Genomic DNA, 27,342 nt, shown 5'->3' on the forward strand with positions numbered 1-27,342 from the left:
TTTAAATAAATACCCCATGGATAAATGTGGCCAAGTTTGATTCAATTTTGCCCAATAGTTTCAGAGAAATAGATTTTTAGTAAAAGTTAAATGACGACAACGATGACAAATGACAGACGCCAAGTGATGATGACAAATGACAGACGCCAAGTGATGACAAATGGCTGACGCCAAGTGATGACAAATGGCTGACGCCAAGTGATGATAAATGACAGACGCCAAGTGATGACAAATGACAGACGCCAAGTGATGATGACAAATGACAGACGCCAAGTGATGATGACAAATGACAGACGCCAAGTGATGACAAATGGCAGACTCCAAGTGATGATGACAAATGACAGATGCCAAGTGATGACAAATGACAGACGCCAAGTAATGACAAATGATAGACGACAAGTGATGATGACAAATGACAGACGCCAAGTGATGACAAATGGCAGATGCCAAGTAATGACAAATGACAGACGCCAAGTGATGATGACAAATGACAGACACTAAGTGATGACAAATGACAGATGCCAAGTGATGACAAATGGCAGACGCCAAGTGATGACAAATGGCAGATGCCAAGTGATGACAAATGGCAGACGCCAAGTGATGATAAATGGCAGACGCCAAGTGATGACAAAAGCTAACACTGGCTCTTTGGACCAGGTGAGCTAATAAGAAATAAAAATACAATCATTTATCATCTTATGGAATAAATGAAGAAATGAGGTCTGTCGAGCTGGAAATGTAAGGCATCAACCATTTATTTTAATCACACAATCTCTAATAGCTCCTAAGTATAAATTCAAACCATTGATGTAAATACAAAACAGCGAGTTTGTTTACATGACTTTAATAAAAAATATAATATTTTTAGATTATAACATGAAACAATTCTCATTAAAGATAGTAAGATTTCATTCTCTCAGGATAATTAATCACACATTCTATATACATAAATAAACAGTATCACAGTATTCTTATCACAGTAGGAAAAAAAATCACTAATAATTTTCAAATCTTTGGCAAAAGATGTAAATAATAATGCTGTTCCACATTTTTTAATAAAAATTTTTCCTTATATTACGATCGATCAGTTGTTGTTAAATCTAAGGACACATCATAGTTGAACAATGGAATGAAATATTGATAGAAGACCTGTATGTATTGATAGATAAGATGTTATTGAACAGAACTAAACTTCAACAAGAGTGCACACGCTGAAATGTCTCGCCTTCTTTACTAATCATTGATATTATGTTGATAGTCCTAAATATAAAGCTTTATTACAACTGTCACATAAACTTAACATTAACCAAGTAAACTAAACATTGACCAATGAACCATGAAAATGAGATCAAGGTCAGATGAACCATGCTAGGCAGGCATGTACAGCTAACAATTCTTCCATACAACAAATAGAGTTGACCTATTGCTTATAGTTTAAGAAAAACAGACCAAAACACAAAAACTTAACACTGAGCAATGAACCTTGAAAATGAGGTCAAGGTCAAATAAAACCTGCGTGACTGCCAAATAGATCATAAAATATTTTCATACACCAAATATAGTTGAACTATGGCATATAGTATAAGAAAAACAGACCAAAACACAAAAACTTAACTATAACCACTGAACCATGAAAATGAGGCCAAGGTCAGATGACACCTGCCAGTTGGACATGTACACCTTACAGTCCTTCCATACACCGAATATACTAGACCTATTGCTTATAGTATCTGAGATATGGACTTGACCACCAAAACTTAACCTTGTTCATTGATCCATGAAATGAGGTCGAGGTCAAGTGAAAACTGTCTGACGGGCATGAGGACCTTGCAAGGTACGCACATACCAAATATAGTTGAACTATTGCACATAGTATTAGAAAAAAAGACCAAAACTCAAAAACTTAACTTTGACCACTGAACCATGAAAATAAGGTCAAGGTCAGATGACACCTGCCCGCTAGACATGTACACCTTACAATCATTCCATACACCAAATATAGTAGACCTATGGCATACAGTATAAGAAAAACAGACCAAAACACAAAAACTTAACTATAACCACTGAACCATGAAAATGAGGTCAAGGTCAGATGACACCTGCCAGTTGGACATGTACACCTTACAGTCCTTCCATACACCGAATATACTAGACCTATTGCTTATAGTATCTGAGATATGGACTTGACCACCAAAACTTAACCTTGTTCATTGATCCATGAAATGAGGTCGAGGTCAAGTGAAAACTGTCTGACGGGCATGAGGACCTTGCAAGGTACGCACATACCAAATATAGTTGAACTATTGCACATAGTATTAGAAAAAAAGACCAAAACTCAAAAACTTAACTTTGACCACTGAACCATGAAAATGAGGTCAAGGTCAGATGACACCTGCCCGCTAGACATGTACACCTTACAATCATTCCATACACCAAATATAGTAGACCTATGGCATACAGTATAAGAAATACAGACCAAAACACAAAAACTTAACTATAACCACTGAACCATGAAAATGAGGCCAAGGTCAGATGACACCTGCCAGTTGGACATGTACACCTTACAGTCCTTCCATACACCGAATATACTAGACCTATTGCTTATAGTATCTGAGATATGGACTTGACCACCAAAACTTAACCTTGTTCATTGATCCATGAAATGAGGTCGAGGTCAAGTGAAAACTGTCTGACGGGCATGAGGACCTTGCAAGGTACGCACATACCAAATATAGTTGAACTATTGCACATAGTATTAGAAAAAAAGACCAAGACTCAAAAACTTAACTTTGACCACAGAACCATGAAAATAAGGTCAAGGTCAGATGACACCTGCCCGCTAGACATGTACACCTTACAACCATTCCATACACCAAATATAGTAGACCTATGGCATACAGTATAAGAAAAAACAGACCAAAACACAAAAACTTAACTATAACCACTGAACCATGAAAATGAGGTCAAGGTCAGATGACACCTGCCAGTTGGACATGTACACCTTACAGTCCTTCCATACACTGAATATACTAGACCTATTGCTTATAGTATCTGAGATATGGACTTGACCACCAAAACTTAACCTTGTTCATTGATCCATGAAATGAGGTCGAGGTCAAGTGAAAACTGTCTGACGGGCATGAGGACCTTGCAAGGTACGCACATACCAAATATAGTTGAACTATTGCACATAGTATTAGAAAAAAAGACCAAAACTCAAAAACTTAACTTTGACCACTGAACCATGAAAATGAGGTCAAGGTCAGATGACACCTGCCCGCTAGACATGTACACCTTACAATCATTCCATACACCAAATATAGTAGACCTATGGCATACAGTATAAGAAATACAGACCAAAACACAAAAACTTAACTATAACCACTGAACCATGAAAATGAGGCCAAGGTCAGATGACACCTGCCAGTTGGACATGTACACCTTACAGTCCTTCCATACACCGAATATACTAGACCTATTGCTTATAGTATCTGAGATATGGACTTGACCACCAAAACTTAACCTTGTTCATTGATCCATGAAATGAGGTCGAGGTCAAGTGAAAACTGTCTGACGGGCATGAGGACCTCGCAAGGTACGCACATACCAAATATAGTTGAACTATTGCACATAGTATTAGAAAAAAAGACCAAAACTCAAAAACTTAACTTTGACCACTGAACCATGAAAATGAGGTCAAGGTCAGATGACACCTGCCCGCTAGACATGTACACCTTACAATCATTCCATACACCAAATATAGTAGACCTATGGCATACAGTATAAGAAATACAGACCAAAACACAAAAACTTAACTATAACCACTGAACCATGAAAATGAGGCCAAGGTCAGATGACACCTGCCAGTTGGACATGTACACCTTACAGTCCTTCCATACACCGAATATACTAGACCTATTGCTTATAGTATCTGAGATATGGACTTGACCACCAAAACTTAACCTTGTTCATTGATCCATGAAATGAGGTCGAGGTCAAGTGAAAACTGTCTGACGGGCATGAGGACCTTGCAAGGTACGCACATACCAAATATAGTTGAACTATTGCACATAGTATTAGAAAAAAAGACCAAAACTCAAAAACTTAACTTTGACCACTGAACCATGAAAATGAGGTCAAGGTCAGATGACACCTGCCCGCTAGACATGTACACCTTACAATCATTCCATACACCAAATATAGTAGACCTATGGCATACAGTATAAGAAATACAGACCAAAACACAAAAACTTAACTATAACCACTGAACCATGAAAATGAGGTCAAGGTCAGATGACACCTGCCAGTTGGACATGTACACCTTACAGTCCTTCCATACACCGAATATACTAGACCTATTGCTTATAGTATCTGAGATATGGACTTGACCACCAAAACTTAACCTTGTTCACTGATCCATGAAATGAGGTCGAGGTCAAGTGAAAACTGTCTGACGGGCATGAGGACCTTGCAAGGTACGCACATACCAAATATAGTTATCTTATTACTTATAATAAGAGAGAATCTAACATTACAAAAAATCTTAACTTTTTTTTCAAGTAGTCACTGAACCATGAAAATGAGGTCAAGGACATTGGACATGTGACTGACGGAAACTTCGTAACATGAGGCATCCATATACAAAGTATGAAGCATCCAGACCTTCCACCTTCTAAAATATATAGCTTTTAAGAAGTTAGCTAACGCCGCCGCCGCCGGATCGCTATCCCTATGTCGAGCTTTCTGCGACAAAAGTCGCAGGCTCGACAAAAACCAGAATATTTCCTATTAGGACATCATGCTTCCCTTAAACTATCTCATTTCCATGTTAAGTGAAACACAAAATCGAAGTCAAAACTAGATGCAGATCTGGGATTTTGAAAAAGAGGGGGCCCCCAAACTAGGCAACGTTAGCAGTAAAACAGCTGCAATTAAATTATTCCCATTTATCTTTAAATCATTTTCTAACAAGTGGTCAGACACATCTTTGTCAGACAGTTAGCGTTAATGATTTGATACAAACTAAATGAGGATAGAATACATGGTATTCAAGCTTTGGTTTAATGGCTGATTTGTATATATGCATTACACATTGATTTTGTAATTTTTGTTTAAAAGTAATATTGCATAGACCATGAACTAAATAGAAATGACAATTAGTGGATAAAAACCCACAATGAAACAAAGAATTTTCACAATAACCCTTCATTTTGCATCTGGTAAACAGATTGTATTTACTGTTACACTGTAATGACAGCTGGTCAAATATGATCAAAAATGAAATGTGATTGTATAAATGCTTGGAAGACTAGAACGCTAGTAAACTACATCTGGATCACCCTTATACTACAGCTAATAAATGTAAATAATGTCATCACTTAATCTTTTTAGTGTCATCAGGTGGAACTTTTTTTCTTTCCATTTCTATTTCATATACTCTAAATTCAGAAATTATTGAGTGCATTTATTATTGCAAATTTGTTCAACTTGACAAAAATGTGAGATTAATTATTGTGATTTCAGGAAAATCTGCATTATACATATAGGTATCAGATATCATAGTAAGTTCTTATTATTGTGATTCTCACCCAGACGCATTATTTGCATTAATAAAATCCTCGCAATAATTTCTGAATTTACAGTGTTTCTCAATATTTTCCTCTTTCTTCTTATGGTTTGGAATTGTCATTATGATCATTTTATAATGACATTTTGTTCTTTAACTTAAAACATCTGCAAGTATTTTTTAGAACAAATAGATAAGACTTTCACAACAAAATTGAGGTACAAAAGATTAAAATTATCCTATGATAGTTCACTACCTAGCTGTTGGTACATAGATTCTAATAGGATATGTATTGTCCATTAAATTATCTGGTGGGTAAGGATTTTTTGTTATTATAAAGAATTTGAAACTCGATGTCCTGTAGTCATTGAACTTATTCTTCTGATAGTCTGGTCCATCTGATTCCTTCACTATTTTAAGATAGCTATGAAACAAAAACAAAAAATATTGTAATAAAATTGGTTTAAAAAATAAGTGTACATATTATCTACAACAAAAAGCTGTGAAAGTCAATTGTCAATGACAAATGTACAAATAATGATCCATGAATCTAATTTAAAGATATAACTTTTTGGCTTTATTGTACAGTTCAGTTGCTTTCTCACTATTTTTTCTAACATTTCCTTTTTCTGTGTTTTTCTAACATTTCCTTTTTTCAATTTTTTCCCGAACATTCCTTTTTTCATTGTTTTTCAATGTTTTCCGAACATTTCCTTTTTTCAATGTTTCCAAACATTTCCTTTTTTCAATTTTTTCCCAACATTCTCTTTAAATATGTAATTGTTCTGGACATTATTCAGGGATTAAAGAATCTATCATTCCAGCCATTTTATCCAGAATCAATTTATATTAAAAAAAATGAAATTATATGTATTTACACATGTTATTCTCTATCAATTAGTATAAAGACACTTTTATAAAGATGAACAAATCGATGAAGGGTAGGGTAACTGTCATTCAAAAACCAATCAAATAACACAACAAAACAAGAAAATATATTTAGGGTCAACTTAAAGACCAAACAGTCCCAATACTAGACAAGTTATGAATGAATTCATCAGATACTTCTAAAGATCTGCCATTCATAATAGAAGAAAAGCAGTATAAGATACAATGCAACAACTGATGTGGTTCCTTAAATCTACTTCACAGAATCTCTAAACTTACATTCCTAAAACTGGGCTTGCTTTTCGAAATGCATATCATTTTAGCATATTTATTTTAAAAAATTCTCTCAGCAGGGAAGTCTCTCAACCTAATAAATGATTTTACATGCTATGTTTTGTGGCTATATAAGATAATAAGTCATGTTTTTTTGCTTTAATAAAACTGTTGAAAGAAATTTTACTTTATTTCACTTCTTTTCTAATTTTCAGCATCACATTTACTCCAGAGTATATAATTTTTCGACAGGTTACCTACTCTGTGGTAGAACATTCTGTACTCGGTCAAGTAACAGCAACAAAACAAGTAAAATGAAGTTTATAAGTGCAATTTTGGGAACAATTAACTGTTTTCCTATGATTTCGTCGTGAATAGAAAACATAAAGCCGTTTATTGTTTCCCATAATTGCACCGATTGTTAGCCTGATTTTACTTCTTTAACCTGCTCTTACTTGACAGTACCAGAATGTTCAACCACAGAGTAGGTTATTTGTCCAAAAATTATATACTCGGAAGTAAAAAGCTGGTTATAGGAAAAAAGTCTGTTGGCTTAGAATTAATAAATTCTTCGTCATCTTTTTTTAAAGTAAATCGTTAAAAACATAAATATTGTCCATTCATTATTTTTTCCTGAGCACCAGGAATAATCAAGTTTTTGTGAATAATTCATTTCCTGATTTTGCTAAAGTCAGCTTACCAGCCTTAGGAAAATTTGTTCTTCCTTGAAACATCTCAATTAATGGTTTACCCATACTTACAACATCAATAATAATGAATCAAGACTAGGTGTACATTGCATAATTAAAAACCAACTAAAACTAAAAGGCAATACATAAATGACCTGTTGCCAGGGTTTATTGTTAAAAAATCAAAGTTCCAAATAAACTGGTGCATTACTTTTTGTAAATGTGTAAATTAACAGTAGATTTTTGTATAGGTTTATACATACTTCTCTTCCTGCATTATACTTTTGTCCATGATCAGTCCCATCAATCCTTTCAAAATGTTGTCAAATCTGTCACTAACTGTGTCAAACATATCAACTTCCATCATATCCAAAATAAATGGCTTGCCAAATCTAACAAGATACACAAACATGTTTATTTTATCTGATATTCTAATATGACGTTCTTCTTTCGCTTTGTAAACTAAGCCATGTTCCGATAACAATAGAAAATTGATAACATGTGCTTAACAATTAAAAATGCAATGGCAGTTGTATTATGATCAACCAGAGTTCAAAGAGGACAATTTTGTTGGTGTTGCTCGCTAGGAAATTAAATAAAATCATTGTAAAAGTTAGTTTACATGTGTCTTTTCTTTTTTTAATTGTGAACTGATTTTTTTTTTTAACGTTGTGGCTTCATCAAATTAAAATGACTGTCTTTTGAACATGTCTTATATGTTAATTTTTAAGTTAAAAATTTCTAAATTTCCTATTAGAATCAAAATAATTCTATCATGCCTAGATCTTTGCTAATTCAACATGGATAGCAGATGTGGATCCAGGATTTTGAAAAAGGAAGGCCCCTGACAAGCCAACATTTGGATTGATACTTGTAATAAACAGCTGCGCCATGAGCGCATGATACGCCCGTCGTCTTGTGTATGAATTTTTATGCAATAAGCATAAATAGTTTCTGACATACGGCGTGACATGCGAAAACCCCCTTTTTTTTTTACAAAAAACTCAATATCTCTAAAATAAAATTTTGAATCAAAACCAAAAAGTATACAGATCTTAAGATTAATATAACTAAGAAGTGTGTAAAATTTTAAGCAATAATCATAAATCGTTTATGAGATACGGCGCGACATGTGAAAACCCCCCCTTTAAAAAAAAAAAAATCAATATCTCAAAAATAAAATTTTGAATCAAAACCAAAAAGTATACAAATCTTTAGATTAATATAACTAAGAAGTGTGTAAAATTTTAAGCAATAATCATAAATCGTTTTTGAGATACGGCGCGACATGTGAAAAACCCCTCCCCCTTTTTTTACAAAATACTCAATAACTCAAAAATAAAATTTTGAATCATCACCAAAAAGTATACAGATCTTAAGATTAATATAACTAAGAAGTGTGTAAAGTTTTAAGCAATAATCATAAATTGTTTTTGAGATACGGCGCGACATGTGAAAAAAAACACACACCTGTTTTAGTTACTAAGTCCCGTAACTCAAAAAGTTTTAATCTTATTTTCACCAAAAAGTATACAGATCGTTTGACCATCATAAGATACAACTATGTTAAGTTTCATGAAATTTGGATAAGTCATTCTCAAGTTACGGTGTGACATGTTTACACCGGACAGACAGACGGACAGACAGACGGACAGACAGACGGACGGACGCCGGACATTTGTATACCATAATACGTCTTGTCAAAAATTTGACGGGCGTATAAAAAGTCAATGTATTTATCATATATGAAACTCCATAAGGGGGGAACGGGCCCCATACCCCCCTAAATCCACCTCAGGATAGGTATTACATTGGTCATTATTTTACACCTCGCTTACACTCGGTATAAAAATATAGACAAATATAAAGGGTACTAATGTTAAATTGAGCAGAGCATTACATTGGTCATCATTTTACACCTCGCTTACGCTTGGTATAAAAATATAGACAAATATAATGGGTACTTATGTTAAATTGAGCAGAGCATTACATTGGTCATCATTTTACACCTCGCTTACGCTTGGTATAAAAATATAGACAAATATAATGGGTACTTATGTTAAAATGAGCAGAGAGCATGACAAGAAAGAATTATTTCTTAATTGAAAAATCCCATCACAACTAAGTGGCTAAGGTGCACTGATATAATACTGTCCTTTACTCCATCATTTTGTCCTTCCCAAATATAACACTTGTGCATATTTTTTGTTATGCCTGCAGATACTTAGCAAATTTTTAATGTACTTTCAAAATATTCATCTATAGATCAATTTTGTTTTCCTTCTTGTCATTCTATTTTTAAAATTACAGCCCTTGGATTTAAAAGAATTGTAGAAAGATTTTTGGATATTTGCTATTGTTTTAAGATGACTGATTTTAGTTACAAAACTAACTTAAGGTCTGATTTGATTTGGAAAAATTATTCAAATCATCAAAAAGAAAACTTTTTTTTAAAGTCATTTATCACGAGATAATCAAGGTTAATATTTACCTTACAGCACCAAGAAGTGACAGCCGCACCTTGTCATCTTCCATCTGTTTAGGGCTAAGTGCATTCACACAGTTTGTGTCACGATATCTGAGAAAAGTTGCTGCCTGGCCTGTTCGATCAATTATTAAAGGCCATCTGGAAAAATGTTTTTAAATAAATTTCTATTAATCTCTTGAAATATAGCTAACTTTTAGCAAGAAAGAGCACTTAAATAAAAAATGTATGTGGTTTTAATGCTACGTATATTATAATAACTGTCAAAAAGAGGAAACAACATTATCCCTTAGAATTGTAAGGTATGAATGGTGGGGAATCATGGCATTATTTTAGCTGTCATTCCATGAAATTCTTTACCAGGTTACATGTTTCTAATATGTGTATCCCTGTGTTAAAAATTTACATACCGGTACTTAGCTTGCGTTTTATTCATGGTGTCACAAATAGCACTCTGATTTTCCACCAAGATTCAATGAAAACGGATGAATTTCTATCTAATTTTTGGACAGGAAACGTAGAGTGTATTCGTCATCAAATAACATCTTTTAAAATAATGTTTATGAAATTTTACATATCTGACTTGAATATTTAGTTTGTCGATGCCTGCACTCTATGTTTCCTAGGCCTTAAGATGATTTTCCACCAAAATTCAATGAAAACGGATGAATTTCTATCTAATTTTTGGACAGGAAAAGTAGAGTGTTTTTCGTCATCAAATAACATCTTTTAAAATAATGTTTGTTATAAAATTTTACATATCTGACTTGAATATTTAGTTTGTCAATGCCTACGCTCTATGTTTCCTAAGCTTTAAGATGGTTGAAATCCAGACTATTTGGTCAAATTTTGCAAAAATCTCTATTTTTTACCTAATTGGGATTTAAAAATCAACGCTTACAAATAAAACTTTGACAAAAATAGTTCTATGTAACTTTCACACATGTCTTTTCAGCAACTTAAAACATTTTTTATCTTGAAAAATTGAACATTAATCGGGCCAAATATTAAAAGCTCCTTTATTAATTAGACTTACTTTCCAGAGTCTTTGATTTTATTTCCCACATCTCTAAATAAAACATCATCTAATTCTTTAACCAATACTTTGAGGCCAGGAAGATCATCTGGGTCCTCACCATCTAAAAATATGACAAGAAAATAAATCAGCAAATTAAAATCAATAACAAGAGATTGTATGGATAAAAATCATGTAACTAAACAAAATTGACAAAGCAATATGAAATGCAAACTCATGCTTACTCTTAACATGCTTAAATAGAGAGAACAGTTATTAAAACTTGATATTCTGCTAAGCTAGCATAATCTCTATTGAGGTTATATGTTTTTGAATAGAAATCCTCTTGAACCTGCAATCATGAGTTGAGTCTTTTTATTACTAACAACATTGAATATATATAAACAATCCTGCACATTTTTTTTTCTTATAGGGAAAGAAGGGGGGTTTCTTTAGCATATTATATACTATATAGTTATAGTAAGAATCTACCCAGCAGGGGCGGATCTAGCCATTTTTAAAAGGGGGTTTCAACCCCCTCCCCCTGGATCTAATCTTTGTCAATAAGTTCTCACCATCTCCACCTTTCTGTTGCTCCCTCAGTTTCAGCTTGGCTTGGGATAATTTATCTCTGGACTTTTCGGTGTTCATCTTTAATATTTCTACTTCAGTTTCAGCATCTTGTATGGCCTAGTTAATTAACAGTTAATTAGAAATTACAGATACAGAACATTATATTTAAAGCATATGTTGCTTTGGATGAACCAAAATATAATTTAACAAGAATGTGTCCATAGTACATGGATGCCCCACTCGCATTATCATTTTCTATGTTCAGTGGACCGTGAAATTGGGATAAAAACTCTAATTTGTCATTAAAATTAGAAAGATCAATTAATAGGGAACATGTGTACTAAGTTTCAAGTTGATTGGACTTCAACTTCATCAAAAACTACCTTGACCAAAAACTTTAACCTGAAGTGGAACAGACAGACAGACGGACGGACGGACGAACGGACGGACCAACTGACGGACTAACGCACAGACCAGAAGACATAATGCCCCTTCTACTATCATAGGTGGGGCATTAAAATAATGTTATTATCATTGATAGTATAAAATATAAACACAAAACAAACATGTTACACACAAACTCAAACAAGTATTAACTAATTGTCTTGCATCTAAACAGTTCAAATTGAATTTTATTATTACAGTTAATTTAACACTTGTTAAGTATTGAATTCAATTACTTTGGTGAACCATCTTCAGTCAAATGACTGTACTTTAAATTTACAGAGAGTTTCACCAAAGAAATTTGGGTATTTTAACTCCATATATTTTTTTTAAACAACTCACCCTTTGCCAGAAAATTAATCATTTATATTATTATGCATGTCAATGATTTACAATTTAAGTGCTTTGCAAGAACATCAATCATTCATATCATTAAACATTTAAATGATTATGGTTGTAAATGATATGTATGTGCCAGATATCATAAAAGTGATAACACATACTATATTGAAAGTTTAACATTCAATCGTGATATTGGTAATACAATACTTTCAGAACAGATCAGCATTTTAAGAAATTTGATGATAAGATTTAAAGGTTTGTTTAGAATAAAAGTTAATATCAAATTTGGTTGTAAAAGATCCATGGCTAGGATGTTGTTTATAGCAACCTTCCAAATAAGAGTGAAACATGTTTCTTAATTGTCCATTACCTTTCCTCAGATTGTCTACCTCCTTCTGCTATTTCATAATTTAAAAGAAAAAGCCTACCTGCACCAATATTTCAGGCCTATTAAATCCTTCTGCAACAGCATTATCATGTTCTGAAATTCTTTTCTCTAATTCACAGTAAGCATGATTCAGCTGAAATACAAAATTAAATTTAAGTTCACAACATAGATTTGACTCAATTATCTTGTATAGAAAAGAAACTTACTAGTAATTATTTTTTTTTATGACAAAAGCTAACAAACACAAACTTAATTACTAGAGAGAAATCAGGCAAAAAATAGATAAATGAACATCATCACACGGCTTCTAAATTGATTTATTTTTAAAATGATATATTTTCATGTCAGATTGAAATGATTCCAGTTGTCTTACATTACTGTATTTCTGCCTGAATTTCAGTTAGCTAGAAGATGTACTTGGAAAAAAATTGTTTGCAAAACTAAGTTCAAGGTATATAATTAAGTTAATATCAACCTGTTTCTGCATAACATCATATTCCTGCTGGGTTATCTCCACTTGTTTCTCTAAGCTAAAAATATTGATATTGAATCATGATTGTTGTTAAAAATCATTCTCATTTACTTGTATATTTTTTTTCTCTCTTTTGATTATAAATATCAGAATTTCAAATACCTTATGATAAGCTGTTGCTACTATTGATTCATTTAACATTCATCATTATTATGGATAAAACTCTTAACTCAAACACTCTCAACAATAACTGGAAATTGTAGTTTTTAAAACCGTTAAAATAATGCCAATCTGTTCACATATATTAACATTATAGAAATGAAACAAAATGCATAATTATAGAAATTTTCATACCATAATAAAATACCAAAATAAAACAGGAGGAATTACCACCATCTATAATTTTCTAGCAATTTTTGTCACCAATTGATGAGTTAAAAGACAAGTTGCAATGTGAGCTATTGCTCACTAATGCAAGACACAGCTATAAGTATTCCTTAAACAGGAAGTTGATGAGCTATGAGTGTGAAAAAGCATCAACCAGTATAGAATGCTTACATAAAGCTTGGTACCAAATTTCAGGAAGCTTTGATTCATAGTTCTCACATGAATCTTGATGTCAAATTTCAGGAAGATCTGATTCATAGTTCTCACATGAAGCTTGAAATCAAATTTCAGGAAGCTCTGATTCATAGTTCTCACATGAAGCTTGATATCAAATTTCAGGAAGCTCTGATTCATAGTTCTCACATGAACCTTGATGTCAAATTTCAGGAAGATCTGATTCATAGTTCTCACATGAAGCTTGATATCAAATTTCAGGAAGCTCTGATTCATAGTTCTCACATGAAGCTTGATGTCAAATTTCAGGCAGATCTGATTCATAGTTCTCACATGAAGCTTGATGTCAAATTTCAGGAAGTTCTGAAGCTCTGATTCATAGTTCTCACATGAAGCTTGATGTCAAACTTCAGGAAGATCGGATTTGTAGAAAAATGTGATGAAAATTTCATGCACTGATAAATCAAACAAGACCAGGGTAAAACTAGTAAAAAATACTAACATGGATTCCTCTGCAGCCCTCCTCTGTTTAACCTCCTCCAATCTTTTCTCCTTTTCAGTCTCAAGTTTCTCCAACAATACTTCTGTTTGACTGATGTCCCATTCTTTTAATAACTGAATAACAGCTGCTAATGAGGCTACCTGAAAGTTCAAATAAATACTCAGTACAACAACCAGCAAGGGCCTAAAATAAATACTCAGTACACCAACCAGCAAGGGCCTAAAATAAATACTCAGTACACCAACCAGCAAGGGCCTAAAATAAATAAACTCAGTACACCAACCAGCAAGGGCCTAAATAAATAAATTCAGTACACCAACCAGCAAGGGCCTAAAATAAATAAACTCAGTACACCAACCATCAAGAGCCTAAAATAAATAAACTCAGTACACCAACCAGCAAGGGCCTAAAATAAATAAACTCAGTACACCAACCAGCAAGGGCCTAAAATAAATAAACTCAGTACACCAACCAGCAAGGGCCTAAACTAAATAAACTCAGTACACCAACCAGCAAGGGCCTAAAGTATTTACAAAGTTGATTCTCATCATTTCAATGATGGAGATATCTACAAACTCCATAATTATCAAATTTCATATATACAGATATAAATCTTCGTTTACCACATTCTCACAATCATATTTTTTATCTTTTTTTCCCTGTGTGATCATTTTTAAAATCTATTCATTTGCATATATAAGAGCATATTATTTGTATTAAATACAAATCAAAGCTTTTCAATACAGAAATTTCTTATGGACATGCCGTTTACTATAAGCATGTAGACATATTACATAAGATTTGTATGTAATCAAGATTTTGATTTTGATATGGATGCTTCTGACATACCTGTTCAGGATTTTGTCCATCACTTGCATATATTCTGGGGTCAGCGCCATTCTGTAGTAGCATCTAAAATTATGGATAATAAATATAGATTAAACTGACCACATGAATTAGTCTGTTATTGTACATGCACATCATTTCTTAAACATCAGAACTTGTCTTTTTTATCTTTCAAAGATATTGTGATCTTTCAACTAGTTTCAAGACAGATGGCCTTGGTTGAAAATAAAGAAATTATGATTCTGAAACACGACAGAATTCAGATGATCTAAGCCTTCTTTTGTTTCAAGTAGACTAGCTTTTTCAGGGAAATAATGTACTCAGGTAATTGCTATCCCACAAGGTCCTTTGTAAAAATTTGTTCTGTGGCAACAAGCATATCGATTTAATACCCACATTTTCATCAGAAACAACAATTTAAATAAAATTTTAGCATTTTGTCATTAATTGTGAATTCCGGAATCAGAGGAGCATGATTTCATGGAAAGAGCATTTTATTGTCGTCGGCTGAAGTTGTAGCACATAAAACCAATGTCAAATTCTATCTTCCCTCCCTTTTTGTAAATGATTAATATTTAATGCTGGATTCCAAAATTAAGATGTTGATTTTCATGTTGAAATAATTTGCATTTAATTTCTGTTAAACTAAGGAAGAATTCTAGAAAATCTAATCTAAATTTTTTATTTGTGCCAGGAATATACTGTACAATTCTATTATTACGTAGGCATAGGACAACATCATGTCTTCTTGTACTGTTATGATATTGCTGTATGAAATATACTCTGAAGTACAACTGGTGGTTTTCAATATGGTCATATTGTCTAAACAAATCTGTTTTTTACTGTGCATATTCAAATACCAATTGCTAAAAAGTTTCACCTGATTGCAGTTGGAATTAAGCTCTCCAACCTGATCAACTGGGGAAGGATTTTAGCTCATTGCTTAATTGAAAGGTTGTTAATATGAAGCAAAGTGCAAAGTAATAACAAGAGTGCACATGCTGAAATGTCTAGCCATCTTTAATAACCATTAATATTATGTTGATAGTCCTAAATATAAAGCTTTACTACAACTATCACATAAACTTAACATGATCCAAGAAAATGAGGTCAAGGTCAGATAAACCAAACTGGAAATACATGTACACCTTACAATTATTCCATACACCAAATATGCTTTAAATATAGTTGACCTATATATTGCACATCTAAGAAACAAACTTAACCAGGAAAACTTAACATGAAAATGAGGCCAAGGTCAGATGAATCCTGCCAGACAGACATGTACACCTTACAATCATTACATGGTTTTAATATAGTTGACCTATTGCATATAGTATCTAAGAAACAAACTTAACCAGAAAAACTTAAGACTGACCAAGAAAATTAGGTCATGTCAGATGATAATTGCCAGACAGACATATACACCTGACAATCAATCCATACACCAAATATAGTTGACCTATTGCTTATAGTATTAGAAAAACAGACCAAAACACAAAAAACTTAACATTGAGCAATGAACCGTAAAAATGAGGTCAAGGTTAAATAAAACATGACGGACTGACATGTACATTGTAAAATATTTTCATGCACCAAATATAGTTGACCTATTGCATACAGTATAAGTAAAACAGACCAAAACACAAAATCTTAACTTTAACCACTGAACCATGAAAAAGAGGTCAAGGTCAGATGACACCCGCCAGTTGGACATGTACACCTTACAATCATTCCATACACCAAATATGGTTGACCTATTGCTTAATAGTATTAGAAAAACAGACCAAAACACAAAAAACTTAACATTGAGCAATGAACCATAAAAATGAGGTCAAGGTCAAATAAAACATGACGGACTGACATGTACACTGTAAAATATTTGCAAACACCAAATATAGTAGACATATTGCTTACAGTATCTGAGATATGAACTTGACCATGAAATCTCAACCTTGTTCACTGATCCATGAAATGAGGTTGAGGTCAAGTGAAAACTGTCTGACGGGCATGAGGACCTTGCAAGGTACGCACATACCAAATATAGTCATCCTGTTACTCATAATAAGGGAGAAATTAAGATTACTAAAAATCTTAACTTTTTTTTCAAGTAGTCACTGAACCATGAAAATGAGGTCAAGGACAATGGACATATGACAGACGGAAACTTCATAACATAAGGCATCTATATACAAAGTATGAAGGATCCAGGTCTTCTACCTTCTGAAATATCTAGCTTTTAAGAAGTTTGTTAACGCCACTGTGGCCGCCACTGCTGGATTACTATCCTTATGTGGAGCTTTCTGCAACAGAAGTCGCAGGCTCAACAAAAATCATTCTTATGATTAAGTTTCTGTGTTGTGAAATTTAAAAAAATGAACATCTACAAATAACTTTTTATATATGTTTGAAGGAATAAAATCAGTTTTTATGTTTTTGTCTAAATTGATGCTTATGCAACTTTAAAGGGAAACAATTTACATTGTAATTTGTATATAATCAGCAGAATCATTATATGTTCCATCAACTATCAACTTCATCATAATGACATTTTATAAGTCATTGTCCTAAACATTGTTTCCATGGTTATTAAACTATTATCAGAAAAGAACGCTGAAATTCATTTGTTAGATAAAAAAGTTGAAAACATTTATTTAAAGGGACACAATCAAAGTTGTATTCTGCTGATTATGAGTAATTGTTTGTTTACATTTTACCAAAAAATGTTTTACTCCAAGATGGTACTCAGAATAGAATCTTGTACACCTCCTTGGAAAATACTGTACTGGAATTACTTTTAATCAAAAGTTAATCCATTTAGGTTTAAAAAATCCAGAAAATCAACTTAATTTTTGCACATAGGAGACATTAAAAAATTGACTTTTTCATTAAGTGAAAAAAAAAATATTTGTTTTTCAACTCCATTTTAAGTCAACTTTTAACTCTGCGATGATGACCATATATATTTTCTTGGCTGTTATACCAAGCTGACATTTCTAGTAACAGGAACTGCTACCCATTTTTTTTTAGTTTGTGTAGTCTTCAAGAACTACATGTATAATATGAAAGACTACTGCATGGTACCCTATGGAAAATGCATTACCAATAATTTCGCTTTTGTAACCTTATATACAATGTAAATTATTTCCCCTATAATATCAGCAGATATGGTATTGCTGTTTTGTGTGTACTTGTAATTTTGTTATACATTATACTGTTATTATAGAGTTCAGTATTTTTCCTGTACTAATTTCTATTTTACATTGAATAATAAAACCTTTGTTATTTCACTAAGGGAGATTAACAAGAGTGCACACGCTGAAATGTCTCGCCTACTATACTGACCATTGATTTTATGTTGATAGTCCTACATATAAATTTTTACTACAAGTATCACATTAACATTTATGATCCAAGAAAATGAGGTCAAGGTCAGATAAACCAAGCCGTAAATACATGTACACCTTTAATACAATCCCTCCATTCACAGAATATAGATGACCTATTGCTTATAGTATAAAAGAAACAGACCAAACCATGGAAATTCTATATTGACCAATGAACCATGAAAATGAAGTCAAGGTCATTTGAACCCTGCCAGACAGACATGTACACATTAAAATCATTCCAAATATAGTTGACCTATTGCTTAAGGTATCTAAGAAAAAAATTTAACCAGGAAAACTGAATATTGACCAATCAACCATGAAAATGAGGTGAAGGTCAGATGATAACTACCAGACAGACATATACACCTTACAATCATTCCATACACCAAATATAGTTGACCTATTGCATTAAAGTGTAAGAAAAACAGTCCAAAACACAAAAACTTAACATAAGCAATGAACCATGAAAATGAGGTCAAGGTCAAATAAAACCTGCCAGACTGACATGTACATCATTAAATATTTCCATACACCAAATATAGTTGACCTACTGCATACAGTATAAGGAAAACAGACCAAAACACAAAAACTTAACATTTAGCAATGAACCTTGAAAATGAGGTCAAGTTCATATAAAATATGCCAGACTGACATGTACATCGTAAGATATTTCCATACACCAAATAAAGTTGACCTACTGCATACAGTATTAGAAAAACAGACCAAAACACAAAAACTTAACATTGAGCAATGAACCGTGAAAATGAGGTCAAGGTCAAATAAAACTTGCCAGACTGACATGAACATCGTAAAATATTTCCATACACCAAATACAGTTGACCTATTGCATACAGTATTAGAAAAACAGACCAAAACACAAAAACTAAACTATGACCACTGAACCATGAAAATGAGGTCAAGGTCAGATGGCACCTGCCAGTTGGACATGTACACCTTACTATATATCATTACATACACCAAATATAGTAGACCTATTGCTTATAGTATCTCAGATATGGACTTGACCACGAAAACTTAACCTTGTTCACTGATCCATGAAATGAGGTCGAGGTCAAGTGAAAACTGTCTGACGGGCATGAGGACCTTGCAAGGTACGCACATACCAAATATAGTTATCCTATTACTTATAATAAGAGAGAATTTAACATTCCAAAAAATCTGAACTTTTATTTCAAGTAGTCACTGAACCATGAAAATGAGGTCAAGGACATTGGACATGTGACTGACGGAAACTTCGTAACATGAGACATCTATATACAAAGTATGAAGCATCCAGGTCTTCCACCTTCTAAAATATAAAGCTTTTAAGAAGTTAGCTAACGCCGCCGCCGCCGCCGCCGCCGGATCACTATCCCTATGTCGAGCTTTCTGCGACAAAAGTCGCAGGCTCGACAAAAAGGAGAGAGTTGAGATTTTGTTTAACCCTGCCACATGTTCATGTGCTTGTTCCAAGTTAGGACCTCAACATAGGTTGTCTTTTGTTATACCTTAATGTTTTTGCCATTTTGAGAATTGATGGCAGGTCTTTTTTTCTTCTGTTCAATTAATAGATATTCACAACCTTCCTAGATTTTGGTGATTAAGGGCTTGACATATTGCATAAACACCTATATGCTGTGGAAGACCATATGATAAATCTATATTTTTGTCTCTTGATGTACACATAAAATCCCTCTTTATTCATAATAAATTTATATTATTTTTTTTTTTAATTTATATTAAGAAAATGAACAAGGAGAATATGTGTTCTTACTATATATAAATGTCAATTTTTTTTCTTCAAGTTTCATAAAGATATTGATAATTTTTATCTCGAGGACATTTATACCACTTAACAGAACTTGCTTAATTGATTTATTGCTTTAAATGTTTCTTTGTGCATATGCATGAAACATAGGGTTAAACATATTTGGCAGATGGATAAGTCACAAGTTTTACAACTTAGTAATGTCTTATTACTGCTTTTTGTTTAATTTCATAAACAATTATTGTATCTTTTGCTGTTCCCACAAAATAGTTTTAATAAACTATCTACTCAGAGGCATTATTTTTTATGTGATATCAAAATGCTAATTTTAAAGTAAATAATCCAAAATCTCAATTGAACTGATTTAAACAAAATAAATATCTACAAGAAATTAAATGCATGTTCTGGTATTAGTATGTAGACTTTATAGTTATCGCTTGGCGGCAAAGGGGAAATAACTATATTTTAGAATTTTTTTGTGACCATTGATGGGCAAATTCCGGATGGATATGCTTTATAAGCAATAGTAGGTTAATCACTTGTGATCATGCTTTATAATCAATAGTAGGTTAAATCACTTGTGGTCATGCTTTATTAGCAATAGTAGGTTAATCACTTGTGGTCATGCTTTATAAGCAATAGAGGGTAAATCACTTGTGGTCATACTTTATAAGCAATAGTAGATTAATCACTTGTGGTCATGCTTTATAAGCAATAGTAGGTTAATCACTTGTGGTCATGCATTATAAACAATAGTAGGTTAATCACTTGTGGTCATGCTTTATAAGCAATAGTAGGTTGATCACTTGTGGTCATGCTTTATAAGCAATAGTAGGTTAATAACTTGTGGTCATGCTTTATAAGCAATAGTAGATTAATCACTTGTGGTCATGCTTTATAAGCAATAGTAGGTTAATCACTTGTGGTCATGCATTATAAACAATAGTAGGTTAATAACTTGTGGTCATGCTTTATAAGCAATAGTAGGTTAATCACTTGTGGTCATGCTTTATAAGCAATAGTAGGTTAATAACTTGTGGTCATGCTTTATAAGCAATAGTAGGTTAATCACTTGTGGTCATGCTTTATAAGCAATAGTAGGTTAATCACTTGTGGTCATGCTTTATAAGCAATAGTAGGTTAATCACTTGTGGTCATGCTTTATAAGCAATAGTAGGTTAATCACTTGTGGTCATGCATTATAAACAATAGTAGGTTAATAACTTGTGGTCATGCTTTATAAGCAATAGTAGGTTGATCACTTGTGGTCATGCTTTATAAGCAATAGTAGGTTAATAACTTGTGGTCATGCTTTATAAGCAATAGTAGGTTAATCACTTGTGGTCATGCTTTATAAGCAATAGTAGGTTAATCACTTGTGGTCATGCTTTATAAGCAATAGTAGGTTAATCACTTGTGGTCATGCTTTATAAGCAATAGTAGGTTAATGACTTGTTAGGACTACAGACATAGCATTGTGAAAAGAATTACAAAGTCAATTGATAATGTATAAGTATGTATCACCGAGTAATATTTTACCGTTAAAAATCGTCTTTAAGTAAGCAAGTCTTTATCTGTGGCATTCAAAAAATATTCTATTTTGTACATACATGGTAACTTGCTTAAACATAGCTTATGTTGTTAAGAAAAATGGTGCAAAAACTGCACTATTATAGCATGATTAGTATATGATATTCACTAAGAAAATATTTCTGTTTCTTCTGTTTAAGACAGTTCAAGTGGTGACCCAAATTATTTGGAAGCTAATATTTCATTTGATTACAATTAAACAAAGGAAATCTAATTTAATTCAATTCATATTGCGGACATATAAAGCTGTTTATCCCATTACCAAGACTAAAATAAAATAAAATAAAAATAAGTGATAAGGCTATATATTACATGTAAATGACAAAAAAAAAGCTATGCAACAAATGAAAATAAATTTTATTATATGCCACAAGTTGGCCCACAACCTTTGTAACTGATTGTTTCTCATATCATATAGGAAAATAGTTACCTGGCAAGCTTCTAAATGACCTGCAAATGCTGATCTGTATAATGGAGTTCTTTTGAACTGTCCCTGTGTGTTTGGGTTAGCTCCCCTATCAAGTAGTAATTTAATAGTGTCTGCATTACCACCATCTAAAACAAAGTCATTGATTTCAATATAATTCATTGATTATTCAATCTCTCTGCAAAAATTTTGATCATGGTTTGAGTAAATATTTATGTTAGTGCATCATATCTTAAAATACCAGCCTGCCCAAGAAAAGGTTTATAATCTAATAATAATTTCATATGTAAATTTAGCTTATGATAAAAAAATTGATTAGTTTTGTGTGTTAAGGGTTTACCGCTGTTACAGGGGATCTCTATATAATTTTTTATGTGTTCTATATTGCTGAATTTATCTTATTCTTTTTTAATCATGCAGTAACAACAATTAATATTCTCAACTAAGAATGAGATAATTTTGACTTTTTCAGAAGTTAGACAGTTAAAGGAAGCTTTTTTGATAAAGTAGATAACAAAAAAATATTCCATAATTATCTTGAAAATAATTTTTCATTAGAAACTGATAACATCTTATGTACATTTGTACGTAAACTCTTACTTACTATGTAACCTATTATGTGGTAACACAAATTTTCATAATTTTCTATATTACAAAAGATTATTTTCAAAAATACTATAAAACAATAAATATAGGTAAGCTTTAAAAAAAATAGATAAGATTTTATCAATTTTTAAAAATTAACAAATTTTGGGACTGCTAAAATGGAGATAAAAAGAAATTACTTGCTGCCTCTGATATAGGTGTATTTTCATTAGCATCTTCACATTCCACCATAGCCAACAAATGTCTGTCTCGTAAGTTTTTACCTATCACATCATTTCCTATGTTATTCTTATCATCCAATTCCTTTACCTGTAAAGTTAAAACGGAAGTCAATGTCATGCATTCAAAATATGACCTGACTATAGTATAAATTTGGTCAAAATACAATATGAATTGCATGTGTGAGAATGCTAAAACATCAATTTTCAAATGATTTATGATTCCAAGGGGAATAAATCCCATAGAAAAAACTGATTGTCAATGGTTTTCAAACTCAAAAGATATATTGTTGATATCATCTTTTAAATTTTTTTTATCAAAATCTATCACAAATTACAAGGGTGAGAGGTATTGCAGTAAGTGGAATATATACATCAACAACACAGCAACACAATGACAAAAATAACCAAAAGATTCCTAGTGCAGTTGTCCCTATCTATAAACTGCAACACAATGACAAAAATAATCAAAAGACATCTAGTGCAGTTGTCCCTACCTATAAACTACAACACAATGACAAAAATAACCAAAAGACATCTAGTGCAGTTGTCCCTATCTATAAACTGCAACACAATGACAAAAATAATCAAAAGACATCTTGTGCAGTTGTCCCTACCTATAAACTACAACACAATGACAAAAATAACCAAAAGACATCTAGTGCAGTTGTCCCTATCTATAAACTGCAACACAATGACAAAAATAATCAAAAGACATCTAGTGCAGTTGTCCCTACCTATAAACTACAACACAATGACAAAAATAACCAAAAGACATCTAGTGCAGTTGTCCCTATCTATAAACTGCAACACAATGACAAAAATAACCAAAAGACATCTAGTGCAGTTGTCCCTATCTATACACTACAACACAATGACAAAAATAACCAAAAGACATCTAGTGCAGTTGTCCCTATCTATAAACTGCAACACAATGCCAAAAATAACCAAAAGACATCTAATGCAAATGCCCCTATCTATACACTACAACACAATGACAAAAATAACCCCCAAAAGACATCTAGTGCAGTTGTCCCTATCTATAAACTGCAACACAATGACAAAAATAACCAAAAGACATCTATTGCAGTTGTCCCTATCTATAAACTGCAACACAATGACAAAAATAGCCAAAAGACATCTAGTAAAGTTGTCCCTATCTATAAACTGCAACACAATGACAAAAATAACCAAAAGACATCTAGTGCAGTTGTCCCTATCTATAAACTGCAACACAATGACAAAAATAGCCAAAAGACATCTAGTAAAGTTGTCCCTATCTATAAACTGCAACACAATGACAAAAATAGCCAAAAGACATCTAGTGCAGTTGTCCCTATCTATACACTACAACACAATGACAAAAATAACCAAAAGACATCTAATGCAAATGCCCCTATCTATACACTACAACACAATGACAAAAATAACCCCCAAAAGACATCTAGTGCAGTTGTCCCTATCTATAAACTGCAACACAATGACAAAAATAACCAAAAGACATCTAGTGCAGTTGTCCCTATCTATAAACTGCAACACAATGACAAAAAATAGCCAAAAGACATCTAGTGCAGTTGTCCCTATCTATAAACTGCAACACAATGACAAAAATAACCAAAAGACATCTAATGCAAATGCCCCTATCTATACACTACAACACAATGACAAAAATAGCCAAAAGACATCTAGTGCAGTTGTCCCTATCTATAAACTGCAACACAATGACAAAAATAGCCAAAAGACATCTAGTGCAGTTGTCCCTATCTATAAACTGCAACACAATGACAAAAATAACCAAAAGACATCTAATGCAAATGCCCCTATCTATACACTACAACACAATGACAAAAATAGCCAAAAGACATCTAGTGCAGTTGTCCCTATCTATAAACTGCAACACAATGACAAAAATAACCAAAAGACATCTTATGCAAATGCCCCTATCTATACACTACAACACAATGAAAAAAATAATCAAAAGACATCTAGTGCAGTTGTCCCTATCTATAAACTGCAACACAATGACAAAATAACCAAAAGACACCTAGTGCAGTTGTCCCTATCCATAAACTGCAACACAATGACAAAAATAACCAAAAGACATCTAATGCAGTTGTCCCTATCTATAAACTGCAACACAATGACAAAAATAACCAAAAGACATCTAGTGCAGTTGCCCTTATCTATAAACTTTCAAATTCCAATTTAAATAGTTTGTATTACACAATATCTTTCATAAATTGGCCGAAACGTACTTCTTTAAGTATTTGTAAAATTTCTTCATTATCTCCATCAAAAGCTGCTTCCAACATTCTTTTCTTCCGTTTTATTTCTTCTGCCCTTCTCCTTCTTTCTCCTTCTTCTTTCTTTCTATCTTTCTCTGCTTGTTCTTGTTCCATCTGTACCAGTTTCAGAAATGCCTGAAAACAAAATTTGTAAATTATAAAGACATGTTTGTTATTATGCATTAAATGCTAAGACTCCAAATTTATCTGCTGCAGTCCTTCTGCGCCCAATGTATTTTTGAGATATTCCATTTGTGCCAAATTTTATTTTTGAAATGTATCAATTGTGACATAATTTAGAATTCATTTTACGCAAATTACCAACATGTATGAATTAAGACCATTTTTGAAATGTATCAATTGTGACATAATTTAGAATTCATTTTACGCAAATTACCCACATGTATGAATTAAGACCTATCGTATAAATGTCTTTTTTTTTGTGTCCTTGCGTAGCTCGGAGACTCATTGACATACATGTACATATGTATATATCAAAACTCCTTTTATTCATATTTCAAACCAAAGACATATCCATTCTAATAAAGATTGTATTTACATGTATAAACTCTGTAGGATTTACAAATGTGCAGCCATCTCTAAGCTGATTTGGGTACATTAAACAAAAATCTAAATTAATATGTAGTATATTGATGATGTGGGGAATACATCAATGAGACAGGAACCTAAAAACATAAATAACTGAAAGACATCTCGATGGCAATATACAGTCTTTAAAACGGCAGGTTGGACCATGCCCAATGATATGAATACACAAAATCTCTTGACATTACTCTTAGTGTGGGGTTTCTGTTCAGCTGTGCCTGATGTAATTGTACACAGCCATCCACATTTGGCTGTGCAAATACAGAGCCATACCTTGGAATTACTCCAAGACACATCATAAATTGGAACTACATTAGTAAAATGACTGTAATACATATTGGTAGTCCGAGATTACTCTGATGTCACACGGCCTAGGATTTTGTATGAGTTGTTTTGGCCATGGACCTTATAATCTTATAAAAGGCTGTCAGAGCAATCTCAGAAATCACAAGTAGGAGGTTTGGCATGCTTAAAATGGTTATACCTACCTCTTTCATTTGAATTTACTATAACAGTCAATCACAGATTGTTCCCAGTGATTTAAAAAAAAAACTAGTCAGTAAAATAAATATGACACTGATTTTTTAGAATATACTTTGAAATTTGGTACATTTTTTATACCCTATTCTTATGTATTGTCTTTCAAATAAAAAAAAAATTTTAGGTCTCCAATATCAAATTTTACAATTATTTAAAGAATTTAAAACATTTTCACAAATTTCAATAAAATCAAACTGAAATTCAGGTCTATATATTGTTGTTGAAGGCATATATGATTGATTTGTGATTGATTTATGACGCTGACTCTTCGAGTGAAACAAATACAGGGGAAATTGCCTGTTACCTCATGTTCTAATTTATTCATAAGTTCTTCATAGTCCATCTTTTCTTTTTTCTTCTTTTCAAGTATCTTCTTTGCTCTGAATTGTCTGTATTTGGTCTGTATAGTCCTGGCAGCATCATCTTGTTTGGTCCAGACTTTCTCTTTTGGCTTCGTAGGTACATTACCTTTGGATGGTGCAGCTCCTGGTTTTTTGGCACCTATGAATATGAAATATAGCATCAATAATAGATCTAGAGATTCTCTCATCTCACCTATCCACTTCTAATAAGCTTTAACTGTATTCAAAATGGCTATGATAAACACATGTGGATGGTTGATTATCATAAATTGTACAAATAAAAAAAATACAGCTTGGTTTAACTTTTATCAGAAATGCTAGAATTTAGAGTTTTAAATTGTCAAAATAACATGAAAATAAACTCTGATTACAAATTTAGGAGAATGAAAAAATTACAATTTCCCTAATCTGACTGGAATTTAGATTTCTGATCACGGTGTCTTATCTTGTAACTTTGACGTTAAAATTCACTTACTGGTATTAAAGTGACAATATTTCCAAGATTTA

At 32.6% G+C, this 27,342-nt stretch overlaps 1 protein-coding gene across 2 annotated transcripts in view; it reads right to left on the reverse strand.

The window, feature by feature from the left end:
* Positions 1 to 828: 828 nt before the first annotated feature.
* Positions 829 to 27,342, reverse strand: part of LOC127725662 (IQ motif and ankyrin repeat domain-containing protein 1-like) — a 29,264-nt gene continuing 2,750 nt past the window's right edge. The window contains exons 2-15 of one of the 2 annotated variants that reach the window (XR_007993095.1): positions 26,778 to 26,974; positions 25,298 to 25,462; positions 23,004 to 23,133; positions 22,222 to 22,346; positions 15,048 to 15,110; positions 14,199 to 14,338; positions 13,139 to 13,193; positions 12,704 to 12,796; positions 11,492 to 11,606; positions 10,938 to 11,040; positions 9,908 to 10,042; positions 7,680 to 7,808; positions 3,036 to 5,990; positions 829 to 1,420 (exon numbers count right to left, since the gene is read on the reverse strand). Coding sequence is in view for 1 of the 2 variants with exons in the window: in XM_052232809.1 (XP_052088769.1) it covers positions 5,819 to 5,990; positions 7,680 to 7,808; positions 9,908 to 10,042; positions 10,938 to 11,040; positions 11,492 to 11,606; positions 12,704 to 12,796; positions 13,139 to 13,193; positions 14,199 to 14,338; positions 15,048 to 15,110; positions 22,222 to 22,346; positions 23,004 to 23,133; positions 25,298 to 25,462; positions 26,778 to 26,974 (1,622 nt within the window). In the remaining variant the exon portion in view is untranslated. Of the gene's footprint in view, positions 5,991 to 7,679; positions 7,809 to 9,907; positions 10,043 to 10,937; positions 11,041 to 11,491; positions 11,607 to 12,703; positions 12,797 to 13,138; positions 13,194 to 14,198; positions 14,339 to 15,047; positions 15,111 to 22,221; positions 22,347 to 23,003; positions 23,134 to 25,297; positions 25,463 to 26,777; positions 26,975 to 27,342 lie in introns of both variants that reach the window. The other variant, XM_052232809.1, reaches the window with a different exon arrangement.

This window comes from Mytilus californianus, unplaced genomic scaffold (assembly GCF_021869535.1).
Source record: "Mytilus californianus isolate M0D057914Y unplaced genomic scaffold, xbMytCali1.0.p SCAF_1, whole genome shotgun sequence".
Taxonomy (NCBI): Eukaryota; Metazoa; Mollusca; class Bivalvia; order Mytilida; family Mytilidae; genus Mytilus; species Mytilus californianus.